We start from the raw sequence: 23,561 nt of genomic DNA, 5'->3' as shown, positions 1-23,561 counted from the left end.
AAACTTGCTTCTAAGAACAGTATGTGACTTAGGCAAATAGAGTGGACACATCTACTCGTGAGTAATTACTGTTTAAAAGAATTGAAATTCTTAAATTATGCCTTAACTTTCATCCTTGGTAAAAAAAAAAGAAGGAGAAATATATGCTATTTTACTGTTTAACTATTAATGGGACACTTTTAAATGTATGCTTATATCTATTATTATAGAAATAATACATTTATTACACAATCATGTTTTAATTCTTGATATATCCCTTTCCAATGATACAAAAATGTCTAGTGACAAATGGCAATAAAAAGGCTTTCCTACAACAAAGCAGGAGAGATTGTGAGCATCGCTGTCTCTACAGGTAAAGGAAAAGAAAACATTTAACAATGTAAATTTCAGGGAGGTACATTTATCCTGGAGTTTGTGGGATTTTTTTAGTGTTGAAGATAGAATGCAATCGTAGTTGTTATGTAATAAAACCTTTATACATACCCTAGGCAGTGCCCTGTATCTTTATTAGGAAGGCTTTATTTTTTGGCAGTTTGATGTAGAAGAAGTCTTATTCATCTACGTCAGTAAATAATTTGTGTGTATGTGTTTTGTGTGTGAATTACACAACTTTGACTTTTCAAAGTAGACTGGAACTATGTACAAAAATCTGAGATCAGCAGATTAATTAGCTCGAGTCATCTGGCATCATGATGGTTTTTCACATTCAGACAATGGTCTGAGCACATTCTGCTCTTTTCTTCCTAAGGTTCAGTAGTAGAGTAAGCACCAAGGAAATGTCATGGACTCTTTGACCACCAGGCAAATGTTCTGTTCATCGTGCTCCCCTTTTTTTAAAAAAGGAAAGAAAAGCAGCCAGGCGCTGGGAACAAATCTGACTCAATGCATTTTCTCAGGGAAAAGAAAGAAGGACTAAAAGGCCAGGCTCTCCATTCGACTCGCTTCTTTTGTGTTTCAAGGGTCTTCTCTTCATTTTTCAAACGAGAAAAAAAAAGTCAGCACCAGAATAAAAAATATTGGAACGTCGCAAGAGAGAAATCAAGAAACATATAGTGGCATTTGTGTCTGTGAATTCTTTCTCTTCCCATGAGTAACAGCCCCTTACGTTCTGGAGCGGGGTTTACGCTCCAGGTTTTCAGAGGGGTAAAACTTCGGCCACAAGGTGGCATTGACCTGCAAACAAAGAACAGTGGCACCGACTTTTTAGAAGCTCTGAAGAATTGCCTTGCCTTCACGGTTTGTCACGGACGGTGCGGATGAGTTACTTTCCTCTGCATCGTGAGTCTGTGTCTAACCGCGTGCGTCCGTGTCTAAGAATATGTCGATTTCATCGCATTTCTTCCCAGAACGACTAGGCAATGCGCCCCCCGAGGGGTACAGCCGAGGAGAGGTGTTTGCGGGGGGAGCTCCAGGCGCAACTCTTGGGGGCGCGTCACGTGACCCGGAGATGAGGCGGAGTTCGGCTTTAAGGGGCGTCTCTGCTTATCTTCATCAATCTTTAGGGTGTGAGCAGGAGAAATGCCAGCCGTTCTTTTCTCCTCTCCCTGCTCCCTTCCATGGCCATCCTTCCCGCTTTACTAAACAGGGGCGCAAAAGACAAATCCATCGGAGGGTAAGTTGCAAGTTTACACCTTATAAGGGACTTTTGAGAAATTATTCACTGATGGAGTGAAGGATGAGAGAGGAATGAAAAAACGTAGGAGAGTCAGAAACTGGCCCTGGGGGACTGAGGTGGGACGAGCAGTTCTGGTCACCGAGATAGGTCCCAGACTCCAGTTCAGGGGGGTGGGCACCTTGGTGACCGGGACCTGCGACATCCGCACGCCCGGTTCCCCGAGGACTTCTGGACCAGATCGAGTTCTCCTCCCCTAAGCGAGCCGAGGAGTGGGCAGGTGCCCTGGTTGGACTGCCCCTCACCTTGCTCGTCCGCTGCATTTTCCTGGAGCGGGCTGGAGCCCCTGCCGGGGTAGCTGACTGGAGTTTTCACGGAGGAATGAGTACTGGGATGGTCTGGGGAGCGGGCGCTTGGCGGGTCGTCGGCTTTCAGCCCCCTCTCTCAGCACATGTCAGGCTGAGGTCCCGGCTGGTCCCCGAGGCCGCGGACCCCGGCACAGATATGGTCTCTTGGGACACTTGTGTGCCCCCGGCTGGGTTGGAATAGAGACACATCTCCCTGTGCCGGGCCCTCCAGTCTGTCGCTGTGCCCTGGTGGATACCCTGAGCCCTCTACCCCACTCCCCAGTTTTAATCATCTAACACTTGAGCTTCTTTTAGAACAGTGATGTTAGCAGCTAGGCTTGTTTAGAGGACTGGGCTGAGGTGGAGGTGGTTTAAGAGTCTTCCTGTGGTCTCCAGGTAGCCTGGAGAGAGGCGAAAGCGTTAAGGACTGGTTTTGGAACAAAACGAACTGACCGAGTTTAGGCTCTGCTTGTTTGTTTTTGGTTGGTTTGGATGGTTTTCCATTTTGCCAGTCTTTCATCGTCATAGGTTGAGCTGTTCCCTAATAGATGGGTAGCAACTGTGCAGGTGGGGGTGGGGGCGTGGGGGGTGTTAGGAATGAGGCAAATTGGGGGCAATTCACCCAGTTACACAATATGAAAACGGTGGGCGCCTAAGCACGCTGCACGGTAAAATCCTAGGGGAGGACAGAGAGAGTGTGATTTGACTTTTCTTTTTTTTAAAGTGCTCTCAGATATGCCATGTTCACCTGGATCCTAGGGGAAAGCATAACTTGCTAAGTGGCATACATGCACGGGTAAGTGCAGAGCTTCTCTATCTCTGCTTGGACAGAATGGAGAAACAGTAGCTGCCAGTTTCAAGACTCCAGGCGGCCTCCCGGGTGAAGCAAGACAGCAGAAAGCTATCCAGCCCAGTTCCCCACCCGTGACTACTGATCAGAGCTTCTGTGTGAGTGACTCTGATGGTGTCAGCCTTCCTTAGTGTTTTAAGGCAGCGGGAAGAAGAAGGAACCAGGAATATGCAACTCATGGAGATAAACTAGCAGTAACTTTGGGAGGCTGCATGTAACAAGACCGATATTTCTTTTCCAAAGGAAATGAGGTGAACAGCCAATTCTGAGTATATAAAAATGTTTTTTATCTGCAGGAGGCTATGAAATACAGAAGCAATATTCCAAGTAGTAACAGCACTAAAACAGTGCGTGGTGAAAGACCAGTGTTCTAATTGGAAAGGAGAAAGAAATGTGCTTTTGGGAAGGGGATAATTTCCCAGCTGGGGATGTGTGCAGTGTCTCTGTTTTGTCTATAAGTGCATGTGACAGTGATAATGATATTGAACAGTCTTTCATTTTTGCAGTGTCTGTAGTTGCATGCCTTTTTATAGAAATATATATTGGAATAATGAATAATTTTTGTAAAGATGGTGCATGTAAATTCTTTTCCTCTTAGTATTGTTGCTTTCTGGCAATTACTCTGTTTTGAAATTATACTACAGTAGGCTGAAAATATATACATTTTATCCCATGGGGAACTGTTTTATCCAACTAGAATGATTATTCAACAATGCACTTAGCAAAGGAGGCTTGCAAATACTTTAAAAAATAGTTCACATTTTCTGTATACCTCAGTTAACTTCTTCGAATACTGCTGTTCCACACAAGAAATGTCTACCATATACAATTTCAAAGGTATTATAGTTTCAGTATATTTACCTAAACTCACCTATTAGAAGGCTATCTTTATAGCACATACATTGTAATAATTTAATAAATGTTTGCATTAATTTCCATACATATTGAATTTTGTCAAAGTCAGTGGATGTAAAATTTCCATTTTTTCTTTCCATTGCACCTATGGTCTGCACCTTCATTGTCTCTCACTTGGATTAATGCACTAACCTCTTAATGAATCTCCCTACTTCTTTTCTTTCCTGTTTTTAAGTCTGTTGAAAATGGTAGCTAGAGTAAAAATTTTAAAACAAGTCATGTAACTACATGCCCCTACCAAAGACTCTCCAGGGATTCCTCATCTTTGTCAGAGGAAAAAGTCAAAGACTGTTCCATAGAATAGGGCCCTACAGAATCTGCCCCTCCTCTGTTTACCCTTTCCAGTGCTGCTCCACACACCAGGTACCCTCCAGCCTTAGGGATTTTATATTCTGTCCACTTGGGAGGCAGCCCCTGAGCTCCTTGCATAGCCTCCTCCCTCACCACCCTCCTGTCTTAACTCACATCCCCTCAGGCAGGTAGAGGCCTTGGCTACCACCCAGGAGTGAAGTGCAACTCCTAATAGTCCTAGTGCCCCTTCCTTGCTTTAGTTCTCTCCATAGCACTTAGCATCATCAGGCATACTCTGTTTTATTTATTTATATCTTTCTCTGCTCACAAGATTAGAAGAGCGTGTCACAACTGTCTCCACTAACACCATGCTTGACACAAAATAAGCGTTCAGTAAGTATTTATTGGAAAAATGAATTTCCTTTCATAAACAATTGCTTTTTTAACCCAAAGTGGAACATTTTTCCCTACTTACCTGACCTAATAATAGATCTATTAAATTAGCACCCATTTGGCATGTAAAAGGACTGGGATAGATTTCAGCTACTGATGTAAGACTAACTCGTGGAAGAACCTGCTATTCCAACCACACATGTACTACGTCACGTTTTTATTCTAAATCTCATATTTGCAAGGTACTATGAGGTATATACAGTACCTACTTTAAAGAGGTTATAGGAAAACTGAGAGGAGCCAGTTAAGGATTTGAGGGACGAAATGGTGCTTTGAAAAATGGGTAGGAGTGGCACTGGTGATGAGACAGAACACCCGCAAAAAGAAATGTCAGGGGCGAAGGTGCAGATGTTCAAACAGGCCAAGTGCACTGGTGGAGGGTGAAGAGACTGGCCTACCTGGAACAGAGGGTTCACAATGGGGTTCTCAGAGCAAAGAGGCAAAGGCAGAAGAAAGCACAATGCGGAGGTCTTCAAGCGTCAGGCCGAGGGGTGTAGTCAATAGTCCAAATCTCACACCTGGGTATCTATTCACCTGGTGGTAACTGGTGACAGGGAGCCATGAGAAGTCACCGGAGAAAGAGGATATACTTTCCTATTCAGCTATTTTTACTATTAATAAGGAGGAAAAACTCACCATTATCTGGTAAGCATCATGGTAACAACCTGCACCGTGAAGCATGATGCAGAGTTTTCTTGAATTCCTAAGTGAGAACTTTCCAAAGGATTTTTAGATTACTTGTTTCTTCAAGGCTTATTTTCAGAAACTCAGAGGCATAGACCATTCTCTCTGCCTTTGGTATTCTTGAGAGAAAAAGTGTGATTACCGCCACGTAAGTTTAGGAGTCACGACAGGATGTGGCCTAGAGGGGAGGGGAGTTATATTTCTAGTAACATTCACATTAGAAATTATCCCGCTACCATTCCCAGTCTTAATACTTTTGTTCACATTTCATGTTAGCAACTTCGATTTTATTCTTTTTGTTTCATAAATTCAAGTTTTGGCTGTATAATAAAAAGCAGTTTCCATTCTAAAAAGCAAAAACATTCAGGGCAAGTTTCATTAGAGGCACCACTTAAAAAGCAAACATATTGTTGGTTCATTAAATGGCTTATCTCCTTTTCAGTGGAAGTGAATCTGCATGATTTCCTTTATTGTTCTCAAGAAAAAAGGAAAGAAATGAAATTCTCTTTCTTAATATAGGCACAATGGCCTGGTAATTAACATAAGAAGTCTCACCTCATTTATTTAGTTAGTAATCTAGGATAAATCAGAGATATTTTTTAAATGGAGTTTTTAATTTTTACAAAACTATGGTCTGTAATTTGCTTTGTTGGTAAAAGTGCTGTGAAAGATCAAAATTATGACCAAAATTAGACCCCCGCATTGTATCTGTATGTATTTTAGAGAGGAAGGAGGCTGTTTATAAGGATAGAATCTTAGAAATCCTTTGGAAGCTTCTGATATATTAACAAACTTATATAATCTTACTGTTAGAAAGAGTTTCAGAGCTATCCTACATAAATGCAAGAACTCCTAGAAAGCTTTACATGTAGTGGTTATTAACTGTCTTGTATAGATACTTGCTAGATTTGCAGGCAGTTCATTCCATTTGATTAAACATTTGTTCCTCGTAATGGTATGAAAAAATTTTAAATATAATATACTTCCTTGGGTTCTAACTTGTGTAGTTAGACATAATATTATAAGCCTAGATTCCTACGCCAGATGCTACCCACTCAAAGATGAAAAGACGTCTATTACCATCCCTGTTAAGTTTTTTCTGGTTTAAATATCTTCTATTCCTTCAACAGCCCTTCATGTGACAATTGCTTGATGTTTCATTGTATTAATCATTTCTTTCTGAATATATTGTGTTAAATAATGTCTGCCTTAGGGAGCAGTTCAGTGTATGATGGAGCTATTATTACAACTTGACCTTTACAAGAGTTCTTTCATTTCTATAGTAAGAGAAAGGATTAGGTAGTTTTGTTTTTGTCGTGTTGTTGCTTTGCTTGTTTCATATATGTTTCTTGTATTTTAAGCTGTATGTTAAATTTTTTGTTATACATTCATAATCTTACAGTGTTTAGAAATGTGCTGATAGTACTATTGATATAAGACCTTGAATATGAGATTTACATACACTTTACTAATTTACAGACCACTATGTTTGTGTAAACAAGCCCAATGGAAAAGTACTGAGATTTTTTCAAAATGTTTACATTGTTTCTGCTATTTTAAAAATGTTTATACAGATTTCATTTTGTTTGTCTTCAATTTAAATAGTACTATGAGTCAGAATTCATTTTGCCTGCCCTCAATAAAATTAGTAATGCAATTGGTCATTTTTCTCTTTACAGATTGTTCAGTTCTAAGAAATGAAGAATTCAGAATAATTTTGATAAGTGGATGCCAATGGGGAATAAGAATAAGCTGAACATTTGACCTGCTTTGAAGAAACATACCATCCATTTGTCTAAAGTAGTCTATAATAACTAAAGCAATCAAAATGGATTTAACAATATTGTCCCAGGTTGAAAATAATTCAATCTACTATAATCTTTCAAAAAATAATTCTCAATTTTGGGCTTTTGAAAATCATTGTCATCTGCCTGTGGCCATGATATTTATAATAGCTCTAGCTTATGGAGCTGTGATAATTCTCGGGGTCACTGGAAACTTGGCCTTGATCGTAATCATCTTGAAACAAAAAGAGATGAGAAATGTTACCAACATCCTGATTGTGAACCTCTCCTTCTCAGACTTGCTTGTTGCCATCATGTGTCTCCCCTTCACATTTGTCTACACGATAATGGACCACTGGGTTTTTGGCGAAGCGATGTGCAAGTTGAACCCTTTTGTGCAGTGTGTTTCAATCACCGTGTCCATTTTCTCTCTGGTTCTCATTGCCGTGGAACGACATCAGCTGATCATCAACCCACGAGGATGGAGACCAAATAATAGACACGCTTATGTAGCTATTGCTGTCATTTGGCTCCTGGCTGTGGCTTCGTCTTTACCCTTCCTGATCTATCAAGTGCTGAGTGATGAACCGCTCCAGAATGTCACACTCGATGGGTTCAAGGACAAATACGTATGCTTCGATAAATTCCCGTCGGACTCCCACAGGCTGTCTTACACCACTCTCCTCTTGGTGCTGCAGTATTTCGGCCCACTCTGTTTTATATTTATTTGCTACTTCAAGGTAAGAAAACTCCTCTCTCCTCCCACCGTTTCCATTTTTACCTTCTTTCCAAAGAATCCCTCATTAAATCATTGGTTTTCTTTGCGCTCACTTTCCCCCCTTTTTTCTATAGATATATATTCGCTTAAAAAGAAGGAACAACATGATGGACAAGATGAGAGACAATAAGTACAGGTCCAGTGAAACCAAAAGGATCAACATCATGCTGCTGTCCATTGTGGTAGCATTTGCCGTCTGCTGGCTGCCCCTCACCATCTTCAACACCGTGTTCGATTGGAACCATCACATCATTTCTACCTGCAACCACAACCTCTTCTTCCTGCTCTGTCACCTCACAGCCATGATATCCACCTGTGTCAACCCCATATTTTATGGATTCCTGAACAAAAATTTCCAGAGGGACCTGCAGTTCTTCTTTAACTTCTGTGATTTCCGGTCTCGGGATGATGACTACGAGACAATAGCCATGTCTACCATGCACACAGATGTTTCTAAGACTTCTTTGAAGCAAGCAAGCCCAGTCGCATTTAAAAAAATTAACAACAACGATAATGATCTGAAACTGCTGTAGCCCATGGGGCCAGTTGACATCTGTTTCAAAAAAGCACAACCTGCAACGTACTTTCGCCACCCGTTCAACCAAGGACCGGGGTTGAAATCACTGAAGAAAGACAAAGATTTTACTGTGTGTTTTTTTAAGATTTAAAAAAATGTATCTTTAGAGGGGAAGGGAAGGACAGGAGGGAAATATCAATGTATGGTTGCCTCTCGTGCATCCCCTGCTGGGAACTGGCCTGCAACCCAGGCATGTGCCCTGACTGGGAATCGAACCACAATCGTCTGGTTCGCAGGCCTTCACTCAATCCATTGAGCTACACCAGCCAGGGCAGATTTTACTGTTTTGCTTTCCGCTGCTTTTGTTGTAACTGTCATAATCCCATTTGCAACAAGACATATGGGCTTTGGAATCTTCTGGCAATAGTTTCGACCAGATATCTTGGAATTGCTTTTTGTAAATGTATGCATATATTATAGAAGTTTTTTATATTGTATTTATCGGAATGACATTTCTTTGAAGCATTACTATTAATGACTTTAGAAGCACTACACCTGACACTCCAATTAGATTGAGCCATCCTTAGTGACAGTGAGATTGTCACTAGATTGAGCAGTCTTGATGTACTAACTACGGTCATTGTGTCAGTCTGTTACAGAGGTGACAGCCTGCAAATAGCATCTAGGATGTGGGGCCAAAAGGGGGTCTGTGTCTTGCATACCTATAGTCTAAAGTCATCCAGGAGTGATTTGCATTAAAAAAATTAGGATAGTATTTAATTTGTTGCTAATTAATTATCCCTTATGATAAAAATGCATAAAAGTATAAATATTTCTCAGCTGTGAATGCCAGGGAGATTGGGCCACCCACAGGAATTAAATGTCAATGCAGTTCCCTAATTTCAAAACTGTTTTGGTACCCAACAACCAAAGGATTTCAAAGCAATTAGTGTAACAGTTAAATTGATAATGCTGCAAATAGTTGAATTATATTTATTTGAATTGATGGGCAAGAGGTTTTCCATCTAAACTGTTTGGTGTTTGTCAAGCTTTCTAGATAATATACATGCAATTTCCAGCTTACAATGTATAAAAACACTAAGTGTATTTTCCATACATCAGTGCCTATATAGTAACTCATTTTTAATTTTGAATGTCTTTCTAAAAAGGACACCAAGGTACAATGTGTAAAGAGTGTTCACCCTGGCTAACAGGGATAAATACCTAAAAACTGAAAACACTCCCCATAGCCCATGTTAACCTGTATAAACTGTGCCTTGTGGAGTCATGCTAATAATGTACTATATAGAGTCCTGAGTAGTCATGTAGTGTTAATGTACTTAGTTTCCTGTACCTTGTAATCGTGATTGAGCCTCAGAATCCTTTGGAGAAAAGATATCTTAAAGAAAAAGATGTATCTTTGATGTAGTATATACACAAAGTATTGAATGTGTTGATTTTAGAAGGTTAGACATTTTCTTCATTAAAATTGCTTTTGCTTTTTCTGAGTCTCTTGTGTCTCTCTGCAGCTTCGTTTTCTTCTTTCCTCCTGTTTCCGTGTCTCCCCCCAACGACATTCCCACAGCACACTACGTCCACTTGAGAATGAAACAGTTTCTGCACTGTGGTATAATTGTTGATGGCCCAGGCTTTTTCCTTTGCTTCTGATGCTTCTTGAGGGCAGGGACGGGTTTACGTGGTTCTATGTGCCCAATGTGTTTCGCACAGTGCCCGGTCCTTAGGAATTTTAAAATTATACATTTCTAAAAACAAATGAATAAATTAAAAATGACTAAACTTCCTTCTCTCTCTTTTGTGAGCCTATTGACTTCACATCCTGACATTTTCTGGGACTCCTGCTCCTAAGTTCATTTCTACCAAGGATATATTTTTTTTAATTTTAATGTTCTTTTTTCCTCCTAAACTAACCAAAAGGGACCTTGTAGATTTTAGAATCTTGCATGTTTTGTCTTATAAATCAAGCAAATATCAAACTTTTAACATTGAATGTTAACATGAATTTAAATTATAGCCTTAGAATGACTTTTTTTAACTGAACAAGAAAAAAAATTCTAAAACCAAGTTTTAATAGTAGATGGCAAAATATAATTTTCCTTTACACCTAAACCTGGAATTTTAAACTGCTGAATGTTCTTCTGCTTTGAAGGCCTAATGGGAAGTGTTGCTGTTCTTCACCTAGGTACTATGGAAACAAATCACCACTTGAGAAAAGCCCTGGTACAGAAACGCTTCATTGTCAGCACATTTGCTAAGATGGCCATTTCTAGGATTTTCGTTCAGCGGTGTAGACTGCTGATTCCTTAGCTTCACATAAGTAATGAACTTAATATTAAATTCTCCTCTCTTATCAGAAGATGTCAGTGAACTAATAGTAAAGCCTAGGTTCAACAACAGATCCATCAAATTTCAAAAAAAAAATAAATGCCATGTTACATACAAACTATGGAAGCGCTGGGTGTTCTTAAACCCAAGAACAAGTAAATGATGGGCTTAGTACAAGAGCCTGGCTAAAAGGTAGCTTATATGAATTTATAATAAAATGGTAATAGTTAGAATTTTTAAATAGTATGTGCCAAGTATTATGTCAAGTACTTATGTATTTCTGAGAATTTGTGACTGGTATTTGGCCACTTCCCAAAATGGGAAACTGAAGCTCATGTTGAAGAATTTGAGCTGCACCCTGAGTAGCGCGTGGAGCAGACATCAAATCTGGGTCTGTCTAGTACGAATAAACTAAATAATGAGCTGGACTTAAAGTTTTAGAAAAATCACTCTTTTCTCTCTATACAAGTTACATTATCAGGGCCTTCTGATAACACCACCTGCCTTCTTTCTCAGTTTGGCTTCCATACAGAATGAACTGAAGTGGAGGAATTGAGAAAAAATGGTCACTTTGATTATTTGTGTCCACAAATTCTCTTTTGAATTGGAGGATTCTACCTAAAAATAAAATTTGACTATTCATATTAACTTTATTTATTTACTGTTTACTGCATAGTCTCATTCCCTTTTTTTATTTCACAAGCTTCCAAGAAAATATAAGTGCATGTTATGCTATCTATTTCAAAATTTCGCAACTAAATATACAAATATTTCCCCAATGGAAGTGTGTCTCCACACAGAAGTGCTAGAAAGCTGATGGCTTTTGCTGGGGTCCAGGGGTAACTCGGGCCTTGTCTCCTCACTGCAGTTCAGTGAGTTTATGGACACTGCTGGGTCCTTCGCCCCAGTCGGGCTTGCTTTTCTCCGCATTCTGGGATTCTGATGGAGAATGTATTGCTCAGTGAGACGCGCATTCGGTCGTAGTCTCCATGTTTTCTTCATTTACTTATTCCTCTGGTCTTTCAGAGATATGGTAGACTTAAAAGAGCCTGCTCTTGCAAATGAGGCATAGCTTTCTAGGGCAAATTAATAAGATTTCCTAAATTTCTTTCATTTAATGATTTCTTTATCAATATGTTTGCATTTACATTGTATGGGTATGAATATATGGATACCTATGCATATACATCTACATCTACATATATAGAGAGAGAGAGGGAGAGAGAGAGAGAAATGTGTAATTCTGCAGTGGGTTTATGTTTATTGCTATTCATTTTCTGATTTCTTATAAAAACTGTTACCTACAGAGTACTATGACAATCTGCCCTGTAAAGTACTACTATTGTTTTCCTTATTTTACAGACAAGGAAAATGAAACCTAGAATGGTTATGTGACTTGTCCAATGTCCCTCAACTACCAAATAACAGCCAAGATCTATGTCCAGAATTTAAATGTGCTTGGGTTTAAATCCAGGCAATTTGGTTTCTGACCGTGAGTCTGTAACATACACTGAAAATCTTCCCGATGTGCCACATTGCCCGAATTCCCCAACCTCTTCCTCTCCAGTCTTTCTGTTACTGGATCTACTCGTGACCTCTTTTTGGAACCCAGGCCTGTACCAATTCTAAACAACCTCAGAAAGATAAAAAACAGATATTTTTCTAAGCCATTCTCTGAGATGTAACCAAATTCCTAATCATGGCAATTTAGGCAGAATTGCAGCATTGAGACACAGATCTGCTCCATCCAAGGATTATGAACGCAAATCTCTTCCTCTTCTCCAGGTCTCTATTTCCCCTTCCTTCCAGGGTTTTGTATAAGTGTCAGGTATACAGCACAGTGGTTAGTCAATCATGTACTTTACAAAGTAGTACCCTGATATTTCAAGTACTTCCTTAGCACCATACACAGTTATTACATTATTTATTTTATTTCCTATGCTGTACTTTATCTTTTTATTTTACTTTACTTTTATCTTTATTCTATGTTTTCCACTAACATTCAGTTGTTATACCCCCCTCCCCACCACAGCCACCACACTGTTGTCCATGCCGAGTCCTTTTTCCTTTTTGTTCAGTCTCTCCACTTCCTAACCTCCCCCCACCACTAGCTGTCATCTGCTCTCCATCTACGATCTCTAGTCTTTTTAGTTTCCCAGCCACACCTCAGTCATCTTCTGGGATCATTTTACCAACAAATGAATGGGGTGTGAAACCTTGGTAGGTTTCTGTCCACCTTCCTTTTTGGAGCCAGAAGCACTACCCCACGTGATCTCATACCCTAGCCCCTGGCTGGGGAACTGTCATCTGAACAGACTTAGAGCAAAGGTTTTTCCTACCTGACTTCTAAATCAGGAATCCTGCTTGGGAGAGAACACATAGGACTCTCAATTCAAATTGTTGATGTTCACAAAAGGTGAGCAATATTCCACTCAAACCCAAAAAACATACTAAGCAAAGTTTATTGGTGTAATTATACAACTGCCCCCTCACCTAGAAACAGTACATTATGGGCTATGTGTTCTGGCATAGTTTAAACACAAATGTATTTTATTACAGGACTATCTCTAGCTTTGCCTAAGGCTCTGTTTGCTTTGGCATCAGAAATAAACATTGAAAAGATCGTTTGTATTTCTCGCCAATTTTTTTCTTCATTGTTTTTTGCGATATAATTGACATACTATAAAATTTGCTTTTTAAAAGTGCTTGCCAGTGGATTTTGGTATAACCATAGACCTGTGTAATCATCATCACTCTAGGATTTCAGAACATTTTCATCACTCCAAAAAGAAACCCCCACTTCAGGTTTCTAGTCTGGGTAGTAAGGAGCTTGGACTTTGTCCCCCCGTTACACAAGTGAAATGCTGAGCAAATTGTAAATCCAATAATTCTTCTGATATCTATCAGAGATGTGAGGTCACAAAACTAACGGCTGCCCCCAAATTAAGAAGAGACTGGCAGACCCAGAGAATCAGGGTTTACCGTAGCAGGGACTGCTGAGTGAAAGCTCCGTGGAAACAAGAGCTGGGGTAAAGAAACTTGAACTATCACTGACGAATTGGTGGGAGTCTGGCATGGACAAGTCTCTGAGTTAAAAACTTTAGGAGGACCCAGTCGTAGGGAGGCCCCCTTATTTTCTGTGTCTAGGAGCATGACCATGATTTTACAGTTTATTGATCAGTTTTTAACAAAATACATAAAAGCCAAATTTAGAGATCCGCATAGATTAAAAGAAATAGTAACAAAAAAACCACAATTCAAAAATGGGCAAAGTACCTAATAGATATTTTTTCCAAAGAAGACCTTCACATGGCTGACAGGTATTTGAAAAGATGCTCCACATCACCAGTCACCAGGGAAATGCAGATCAAAACCACAATGAAATATCACCTCACTGGGATGTCTATTACCAAAAAGACAGAGGTAATTGTCGGCAAAGAGATGAAGAGAACCCTTGCACACTGTTTGTGGTTATGTACACTGGTGCATCCACTGTGGAAATAGTATGTAGTATTTTTTTCCCTAAGAAATTAAAAACAGAACTACCCTATCACCCCACTTCTGGGTATATATGCAAAGGAAATGATATCAATATCTCAAAGAGATACTGGTACTCCAATATTCGTTACAGCATTATTCAAAACAACCAAAGTATGGAGACAACCCAAGCATCCATCAGTGGGTGAATGGATAAAGATGATGAAATTCAGCCTTAGATATGAAGAAATCTTGTCATTCGTGACAACGTGGTTGGAGGTGGAAACTGGAGGCATAATATGCCAAGTGAAATAAGCCAGACAAATTCTTCATGGTATCACTTATGCGTGGAATCTAAAAAAGAAAAAAGAAAAATAAAGAATTTTTACAAATGGAGAGAAGAAGAATGACCGCCAGGGGCTGCAGGGTGAGGGAAATTCAGGGAGAGGTTAGTGAAAGGGTACACACATTTTCCGTCTGAGATGAATTAAGTCTGAGGATCTAACGTATAACATGGTGACTGTAGTTGATAACACTGTATTGTAAAACTGAAATTACTAAAAAAAAAGGGAGAACTTATATATTCTGACAAAAAGGGAAGGGAAACACATGAGGTGATGCAATGTTAATTCGATGGGGGGAGTCCTTTTACAATGCATACATATATTAAAGCGTTACACTGTACACTTTAAACACCTTACAGTTTTATTTGTCAGTTATACCTCAGCAAAGCTGGAAAAATAAACCAAAGTTCTGGTATCCAGATTTTATTTAAAATGCTGTTAAGGAAAATAAGAAAACTCAGTAGAAATATGGACCAAATATTTGAACTTCACAAAAAAAAGAAATTCAAATTGTCGGTAAAAATATAAGAGTTGTTCAGTGTCATTAGTAATCAGGAAAAAGCAAATTAAAATTATAATAAGATGTTATTATACACCTGTAAGGTTGGGGAAAGTGGGAATGGTGTGCGTGGTGCACACTGCTGGCAGGTCTGTGAGTGGGCACGACTACTTTGGAAAACAGTTTAGGATTAGCTGGTGAAGTTGGAGATGTGCATGTCGTCTCATCCTGCAATTTCAGCCCCAGGAACAGAACTCACAAAATCTCTTGCCTTTGTGGATTAGAATACATTACCTGCACAAGAATGTCTACAGTATCATTGCTTTTGAGTATCTCAGTCTAGAAAGAACCCAAATGTCCAAAGATGATAGAATGGAGAAATAATCATAGTACATTCATAGACTGGAATATTCTATAGCAATAAAACAAAATAAACTCGGACAGTATTCTGAATCTTCCACAGATAATATTGAACAAATGGAAATAGACATATAATAATACATCTTGTATGATTCTACTCATATGACTTTCCAAAAACCTCACAAAACCACTTTTTAAAAAAATGCGTGCACAGTTGGGGAAACTACAGAGATGTGATTACTGTAGAAGTCAGAGCGATCATCCCCTTGAGACGGAACAGAATGGGATCTGGACACAGCAGCGAGTAGAGGACATCTCAGAGTGTAACACATTTTATTTCTCATCCTTGGTGTTCTCTTTATAATTTTTCCTTATGCTCTTCAGTTACACTTTATGCTCTTCTCTGTATGGGTCTGACATGTGACAATTTTGAAAAAGCTAAAGTATAGCTATGTGTGGGGTCAGGTGGCTGCTTGAAGCATCAGGGGTAAACACTGTTAATCACATGTTTTCTGCCCAGAGTGCTATCCATCTGAAACTAACATGGAATGGTCTTGAACGTAGACTACCCTTGGGGGAGGGAGAATAAAAAGAAGCCTGCTCAAGCAGAAACCTCACATAAATACCATCGAATTGGAACATCATAATGTGGGAGTAAGAAAAAAATCACATAGGTTTGGTTTAGTAACGCAATGGTGTATATGCATGTATAATTTTAGAAACTACCAAATGTGGGATTCTTGTCCAAGAATGGACAAAAATCACATAGGTTTGGTTTAGTAACGCAATGGTGTATATGCATGTATAATTTTAGAAACTACCAAATGTGTGATTTTTTTGTTGTTACGTGGTGGGCAGCGGCTGGTGATTCTGCTTTTTCAGTTAAAATACAACACAACATTTCAGACAATGATCGCTAGAAATTACAGAGTGACAATGCAGCTTGGCTGCTGGTGAAGCGAACAATGAAGAGCCTGTGGGCAAGGCCTGAGGAGGAAGGTTTTAATTAGTCAGCATGTCTATTTTAGTATACATGACACTCTCACCACTTCCTGTGTCCGGGGTCTATCATCAGTCATTTCTATCGGTGATATACCTTCCAAGATCCTGCTTCTTTTTTCTTTCTTTGTTGTCTTGGATATTTAGGAAAGGGGTTTTATTTAGCTCTGACGGATTCTCACATGAATTCTCACACGGATTCTCTTTTTGCAAGAAAACTCTGACAAAACGGATAAACCAATAGATTCTTACTAAAATACACATAAAGAAAACTATGGGAAGCATGGAAACAGAGTTGATCATAAAATCAGGAGCACACTATGTCGGAACTAAAGCGTACTTACACATTAAATGAGAACATTAGGAACAGGTTCCCAGAAAACAGAGCTATCACTTTAACGTGAGTGGAAACCAGCCCTGATCAAATTTGCCACTGAGGAGTATGCTTCACCCTTCATCATCCAGGGAAATAGAAAAGAACTAAATTACAAAGAGAGGTGTTCTTTTCAGCACCTCTAGACTTTCCCTTTTTGCCTAGAGATGTACTCCCTTTGTATTCTAATTATTGGGTCATGATCCAAAGGAAACAAATGACTTTCCTGAAATAAGAGCAGATTTTAGCTCTTCAACCGAGAGCAACTGCCAACTCTGTTTAACACTTAACATCTGTCAAGTGCCTTACGTATTTTATTTCCTTTCATCTTCATAAGATTTCATAAGGTAGGCAATATTATGCTCCCCGTTCCACAGGGGGAGAAACTGAGGCTCAGAGAAAGTGAGTATTTGCACCCAGTAAACGGGAGTCAGAAGTCAGTCCCAGGAGCCTGGTTTCAGAGCCCACAGTTAAGCCACTACATCATAGGAGGTGACCAATGCCCTCCCATCAGTGAAGGTTCCAAAAGACCCCGCAGAACTCCCTGGCAGTTCTGGAAAGGCATCAAAGGCACTGCTTCGATAACAACCATGAGGGCGGTGCCTAGACGGCATCCTTAACATCTGGGAGCAATTTTGACAGCTTTTAGAAGCACATAATTTAGTCCCAGAAATTTTATCCAGGCAGTCTATCAGAGCAAATAAAGGACCAGAAAATTTTCTAGAAGCCTAAAGGAATGACAAGACTTTTGATTACAAAAGCTTCTAAAAGCTTAATGTTGTCTTACCTGCGATTCTGCCTTGATCCCCCTGGGCGATATTCTCCTGTCCTTGGTCTCTGCACTTTTCATTTTGGATGCCATTTGTTCAGGTTTCTTTTCTCTCTATTAAATTTTGAAAACCAGTAAAGCAAGGAACATAAATTCTTACATCTCCAGTACCTGGCACAGAATCTAGAATATAGCAGGAAAAAAACAAGTATTTCAAGAATCCAGGATTAAGCAATAACATAACAATGCTTAAATCAAGCACTAGAATGTGTTAGGTGCAATAGAGGATAATTTTTGTAATGTTATCAAACTTATTCCTCACAAGAATTTAATGAGGTGAAATACTTGCATTAGCCTTATCCTTAAGCATATAATGATAAACTCAGGCTTAACAACAAATAACTAGCTCAGAGCCATACGGTGAAGTTAGAATTCAAACAGCACTGTCTGATTCCGGTGACTTCCCTCTCAAATTCTCATGCCTTGAAATTCATAACTTTTATTTAAAGAGGTGAGTCATATTTAACTAGTACATTCTCTTTTTCATATAATGTTATGATAATTTTCACTGTTTAGGCTAGTATGTGTAACTATTTCTTTTGAAATATCTTTAATATTCTAGATGGATGAGTTTTTCAGATAGACTCTTCAACCCCATTGTAGCTGTCTTCCATAACCGCACATGCAGAGGAAAAAGCAAGGCCTGCTCGTGATCAACAGCCAAGACTGAAGGGCTGAGTAGTGAGAGGAAGTTCCTGCTGCTTGTGTATTAGATAATAAAATATAATTGCAGTGGAGTTGCAGAAAACACAAACTATTCTTCTGAAATATGGTCGCTTCATTTTTAATAGTTCTGATTAGCCTTAATATAATCTCTATCTATTTAAGGAAACAGAGATTGATTAGTACAAAAGAACACTCTAGTCTGAGAGAAGAAGAAAATGAAAGCTTTTAATCATTTGGAAGGTGGCAAATACGGTTACAGACACTGTGGGTGCGGTTCCATCCAGGGTTAGCTGTTTTTACTAAAGCTGTTTTTTTCTGTACAGTCTGTGTCTGTACTTTGTTTTAAATGAGAAAGTAAAGGAGCATCGCCAGGGCTGTGGGAACAATTTCACACATAAAGCAAGAGCTTGGGAGAAACATCCAACCATGTGTGTGTATGTGTGTGTGTGTGTATATATATATATATATATATCCCACTTATTCTGGAATTTTTCCAAAACTTGAGAACTTTTAAACAGGTCTCTCTAGGGTGACAAAATTCAAAATATGTTTAAAGAAAATGCTCACCAAGCATTGCTTCCATAGCAATTCATGGCTTCTGGGGTTAAATTATTTCTATAAATAATAAAATCAGTGAAATGATGTCCAACCATTAGGCCAAGATTCAGCAAGACCTGCTAATGTTTTTTTCCTATTATCCCCTTTACTCCTGCTCTATTACACAAAAAAGTATAAGAAAATTAAGTACAGTCCTTAATTAGAAAGGACAGAATTAGAATGGCAATTAGCTGGGCAGAAGATGAAACCATTTATTCTGGGAGATAGTGAATCATCTGTGATTGGGGATATAGACGCAGGAAGTCGACATCCACTGGTCAGGAGATAGTGGAATATTAAGGACCAGGTCATAATTAAAGTCTTCTTTCCAAACCTGAAGCTCTAATTATAGATGATTCTAACTATAAATGATTCTAACATTTATTTGTGCTCATGGCTTGTACTTACTTACCTGCTGTGAAGTCATTCTACTGCCCTCTCTTAACCTTGCTTTTTAAGAGCAGGGTTCACGTTCAGGCCTTTGACTCCTGCCTGGCGGGAAACCACACCTCTGGGTCCAGGAGAACACCTCTGTCCAGAAGGCAGTTTGAAATGGGACAGAGTAAAACCATCTTTGTTCTCAGAATTCTGTCCAGTTTCCCTACACTGGTCCTCCTTCAGTCCTGACCCAATTACCTACCTATAAACACAGCTACTGAGAGGTGGGTTGGAATTAAACCAAGGTCTGGTTCTAAATCCTGTGTTCCTACTGCACCACACATCATCCCTTATCCTAGATGTTTGGCAACTGAGCAGGGGATATCAATGCATTGCTGCTGTGCTCTGGCTGTGCTCGCGGCACGACAAAGCTGCCTAGCTTAGAGTATGCAAGGGTCAGGGCCATGGTCAATCCGACTTTCACAGCTGATAAGGTTCTTTAGCCCACCATTCAGGCTATCATTGATGTCTCCAGTGTATCAGCTGTTTTCTTTCAAAGAAGTAGAACTATGTTCCGCCTGACAACGTCCCGCACTTGGGAACTAGTAGCTACAGGATTAACTTTGTGTGCCCCAGCTGAATTGGGGAAATCACAGAATTATTGAATTAAACATAGAAAGTGTCTTGGAAGTCCTTGAGTTTATAATTCATTTTTTAGAGATGGGGAAATTGGAGGTTCCGCAGAGTCTAAGCAGTGCCATCTAGCTGATGCTACTGCTGGGACTAGGGTCCAGCCTGCCCTTGCTACCACATAGTCCTTCACACCCACTGTGGAGGGAACTGAAGGTGAGCAACTCTCTGTGTGTGTCAGGGAGAACACAGAAGCCGACTTTTCCACAGAAGTCGAAGACCAGCAATAGCAATAAAATAAGCTATTAATAGACTTAACACAAGAGCAGGCCAGAAAAAGTGCTCCAAACAATGCTAAAGCAGGTAAGATTAAAGAGCAGCTAGAGGAAAAAAATTGCAAATTTAAAGTGCAGTTGACCTTGAAAAAACTTGAGTTTAAACCGTGTGGGTTCGCTTATATGCAGAAACTTCTCTATAAAGGACTACAGTACCTTGAGTGCATTTTCTCTTTCTTATGATTTTCTCAATAATACTTTCTTTTCTTTAGCTTCCTTTATTGGAAGAACACAGTATATAATACATATGACACACAAAATATGTGTTAACCAACTGTTTATGTTATTGGTAAGGCTTCCGGTCAACAGTCGGCTCTTAGTAGTTAAGTTTTGGTGGGAGTCAAAAGTTACACGCAGATTTCAACTGTGGTGGGTGCTCTTAACCTCTGTGCTGTTCAAGGGTCAACTGCATGCAGAGTTTGAAACACCTGTTCTGACTTCAGCAGGCACATTCTTAAGTATTAATTCTACTACTCAAAAATATTTTAATGGACTTCTCAAATATGTTTCCTGCCCAGCAAATTTACCTTAAAAAATAGGATAAAATCTGGCTGTTAGGCAAATGAGGATACAAATTAGCTACAGCTGAAAATACCTCAAGCAGTGCTATATATGGCATCCGGAACATGAAGTAAGCCCATTATTGAAAAACAGGTCTTTTTCTGTTAAAATTTTAGCCCCAGGTAAAAATCCAATAGTATAGGTGGAAAGGCATCTGATTATGAAAAAAATGAAGGCATTTTTCTAAGGTTTCAAACATTTTTTTATGGCATAAAACTATACACACACATTGCACCAAAGTCAAATGTCTCCTTTTGCGATAGTTTGATAATTATGTAAGGTGTCACTGTTGGAAAAAACTTGGTGAAAGGCAACTCCCTATGAATCTGTCATTACTTTAAAATAAAAAGTAAAAAAGACTCCCTCTGGAGGAAGTTAACTAATAAAATAATGCACACTTATTGCATCTCATTTCACAAACTATTAACATAAATGTTCAATTGCTGTTATGTTGTGTGAAATTCATCTCTTGCTTCTGCTGTTACATGCTTTCTGTTTTTAGCATGTAAAGTTAAATTAAGCACAATCGTAAATACATGGTAGATTCCTTTCCAATATCGGCATCACGAGGAACTCACTGAATGCCAGATATATTCTTCCATTAATTCAGGCTGTTATTTGTACCACTTAGGTACCTGAAACTTCACATTAAAAGTTCTTATTTTACTTTGACTAATATTCGTTAATCTCAAAGCACAGAAGACAGTCTTTTGCATTGGTTTACTTAAAGATTAGCAATGTTGATAGAGTGTTTTTCAATGTTACAGGTTGTGGCCAAACTCTTTTCTTAATAGAGATTGCAAAAAACTTGATTTAAGACATTTTTAATGTTATGAAATATAGCCCATGTGGGTCATGATTCCTGTCTCACACCCATGATGTTCAGTTATTTAAGGACACTCATATGTGCTCCTCGTGGAATGTTGGAGTTGGAAAAGACAGTAAGGGTCATCTAGCCCACACAACACACTTTAGAGATGATGAAGCTCAGGCTTAGTAAGTTCAGATGACTTACATCTTTACCACTCTAAACAATCTGTAGCTAAATTTTGTTTTTTTGAGTTCAAAATAGCCTCCACCATCTCAGAGCAATGTAAGGTGGGGCAAACGACATACTTTCTTTGTGCCTCCTTGTCCGTGTTTGCAACATGGGGAGACTAACGGTGCCGTCGTGGAAGTCTTTCTGAGCTTTGATACTTCAGATTCTAGATGTGCTAGGTTTTAGCTGAGGCGAATTCATACTTGTCATTTTAGACATTCTTTTTACAATTAAATATATTAAAGTTGTTGGGGTGGCGTTGGTGAATAAGATCATGTAGATGTCATGTGTTCGTTTCTCTGATATGTCATCTGTCCACTGCGCCGTGTGTTCCATCACCATATATTTGACACTTTATACTCTATGTCCTCCTCACCCTCTTCCCTCTAGTCACCACCATACTGCTGTCTGCGTCTGTGAGTTTTTGTTTGTTTTTCTTGCTTGTTTATTTGTTGCTTTCAGTTTTGTATCCCACATATGAGTGAAGTCATATGGCTCTTAACTTTTTCTGTCTGACTTATTTTGCTTCTCATGATATTCTCAAGGTCCATCCATGCTGTCTCCAATGGCAGTGTTTCATCTTTCCTTATGGCTGAGTAGTAAGTATTCCATTGTATGTATGTACCTGGTCCTCTTTATTTAATCATCAATCTGGTTATTTCTATGTCTTGGTCACTGCAAATAATGCTATAATGGCATAAGGGTGCATCTGTGAGTACCTTTGTAAGTAAATGTTTTCAAATTTTGGAGATAAATACCCAGAAGAAGGGGTGCTGACTCATATGGTAACTCTATTCTTAGTTTTTTTGGGAAATGCCATACTTTTTTCCACAGTGGCTATGCCAGTTTATATTCCTACCAGCAGTGAATGGGAGTTCTTTTTTCTTTACAACTTTTCCAACACTTGTTATTACCTGTCATGTTGATAATAGACATTTTAACAAGTGTGCGGTGGTTACTCTCCATAGTTTTCATTTGCATTTTTTAACAGCTAGTGAGATTGAGCATCTTTTCATAGATCTGTTGTCCATTTGTATGTATTCTTGAGAGAAGTATCTGCTCAGGTCCTCTGTCCATTTCTTAATGGGACTGTTTGTTTGGTGATAAGTTGTATGAGTTCTTTATGTATTTTAGACACTAACCTCTTGTCTGTTTAAATTGAGCCTTAAATTTGATAGGCAAAGACAGAAAAGAGGGCATTACAAGCAAAAACTACTTCACAAATAAAAGTGTGGTAATGGAACAGTTCTATCAGGTATAGTCAAGAAATAAAGTAGGTTGCACAGTAGAGTTTGTAGAAAGATAAGACAAACATGTTTGAGAAAATATTTTAGTGTAAGCGTTTTTCATGAGAAAAAGACAGTCCATAGCTGTTCTCAGAAATCTCAGTGGAGTCTCCAATCTCATGATGTTAATTAAGGAGGTTGCTTTACTCGACCCTAGTTTTCTCTTCTGGGACTACTTAATGTTTATCCATGGTCTTGGTCTTTTCTGCTTTGTCTGAATCATTTGGAGAAGACACTCTACCTTAATTACAGTTAAAAAAAGAACACTCATTAAACAGAGTAATAATGGATATCTATCATTTACAACTCATTTATTTCCATCAAGAAGAGAGATTTTTCTTCTTTTCACTGATTTTAGCTTTTGAATGTAAGGGTAGGCATCCATATGCAGTGGATTGGATATATCCACTAACTCTTTTAAATTAATCTCTTCTTTTTTAAAGATTTTATTTATTTATCTTTAGAGGGGAAGGGAAGGAAAGAAGGAGAGAAATATCAATGTATGGTTGCTTCTCCTGTGTCCCGCACTGGGAACTGGCCTGCAGCCCAGGCATGTGCCCTGACTAGGAATTGAACCATGATCCTTCGGTTCACAGGCCCATGCTCCATCCACT

At 39.0% G+C, this 23,561-nt stretch overlaps 1 protein-coding gene across 1 annotated transcript; it reads left to right on the top strand.

Moving 5' to 3' along the window:
• Window positions 1-1,409: 1,409 nt before the first annotated feature.
• Window positions 1,410-8,377, top strand: NPY1R (neuropeptide Y receptor Y1). The gene is made up of 3 exons (XM_037058321.1): window positions 1,410-1,612; window positions 6,832-7,676; window positions 7,789-8,377. Exons 2-3 carry the CDS (start codon window positions 6,981-6,983, stop codon window positions 8,245-8,247), a joined length of 1,155 nt encoding a protein of 384 aa, XP_036914216.1. The 5' UTR covers window positions 1,410-1,612; window positions 6,832-6,980; the 3' UTR covers window positions 8,248-8,377.
• The last annotated feature ends 15,184 nt before the right edge of the window (window positions 8,378-23,561 follow it).

Source organism: Sturnira hondurensis, unplaced genomic scaffold (assembly GCF_014824575.4).
Source record: "Sturnira hondurensis isolate 20B ecotype Veracruz unplaced genomic scaffold, ASM1482457v3 Scaffold0010128, whole genome shotgun sequence".
Taxonomy (NCBI): Eukaryota; Metazoa; Chordata; class Mammalia; order Chiroptera; family Phyllostomidae; genus Sturnira; species Sturnira hondurensis.
Note: the sequence above shows the minus strand (reverse complement) of the source record. Positions and strands in the feature narration are given on the sequence as shown.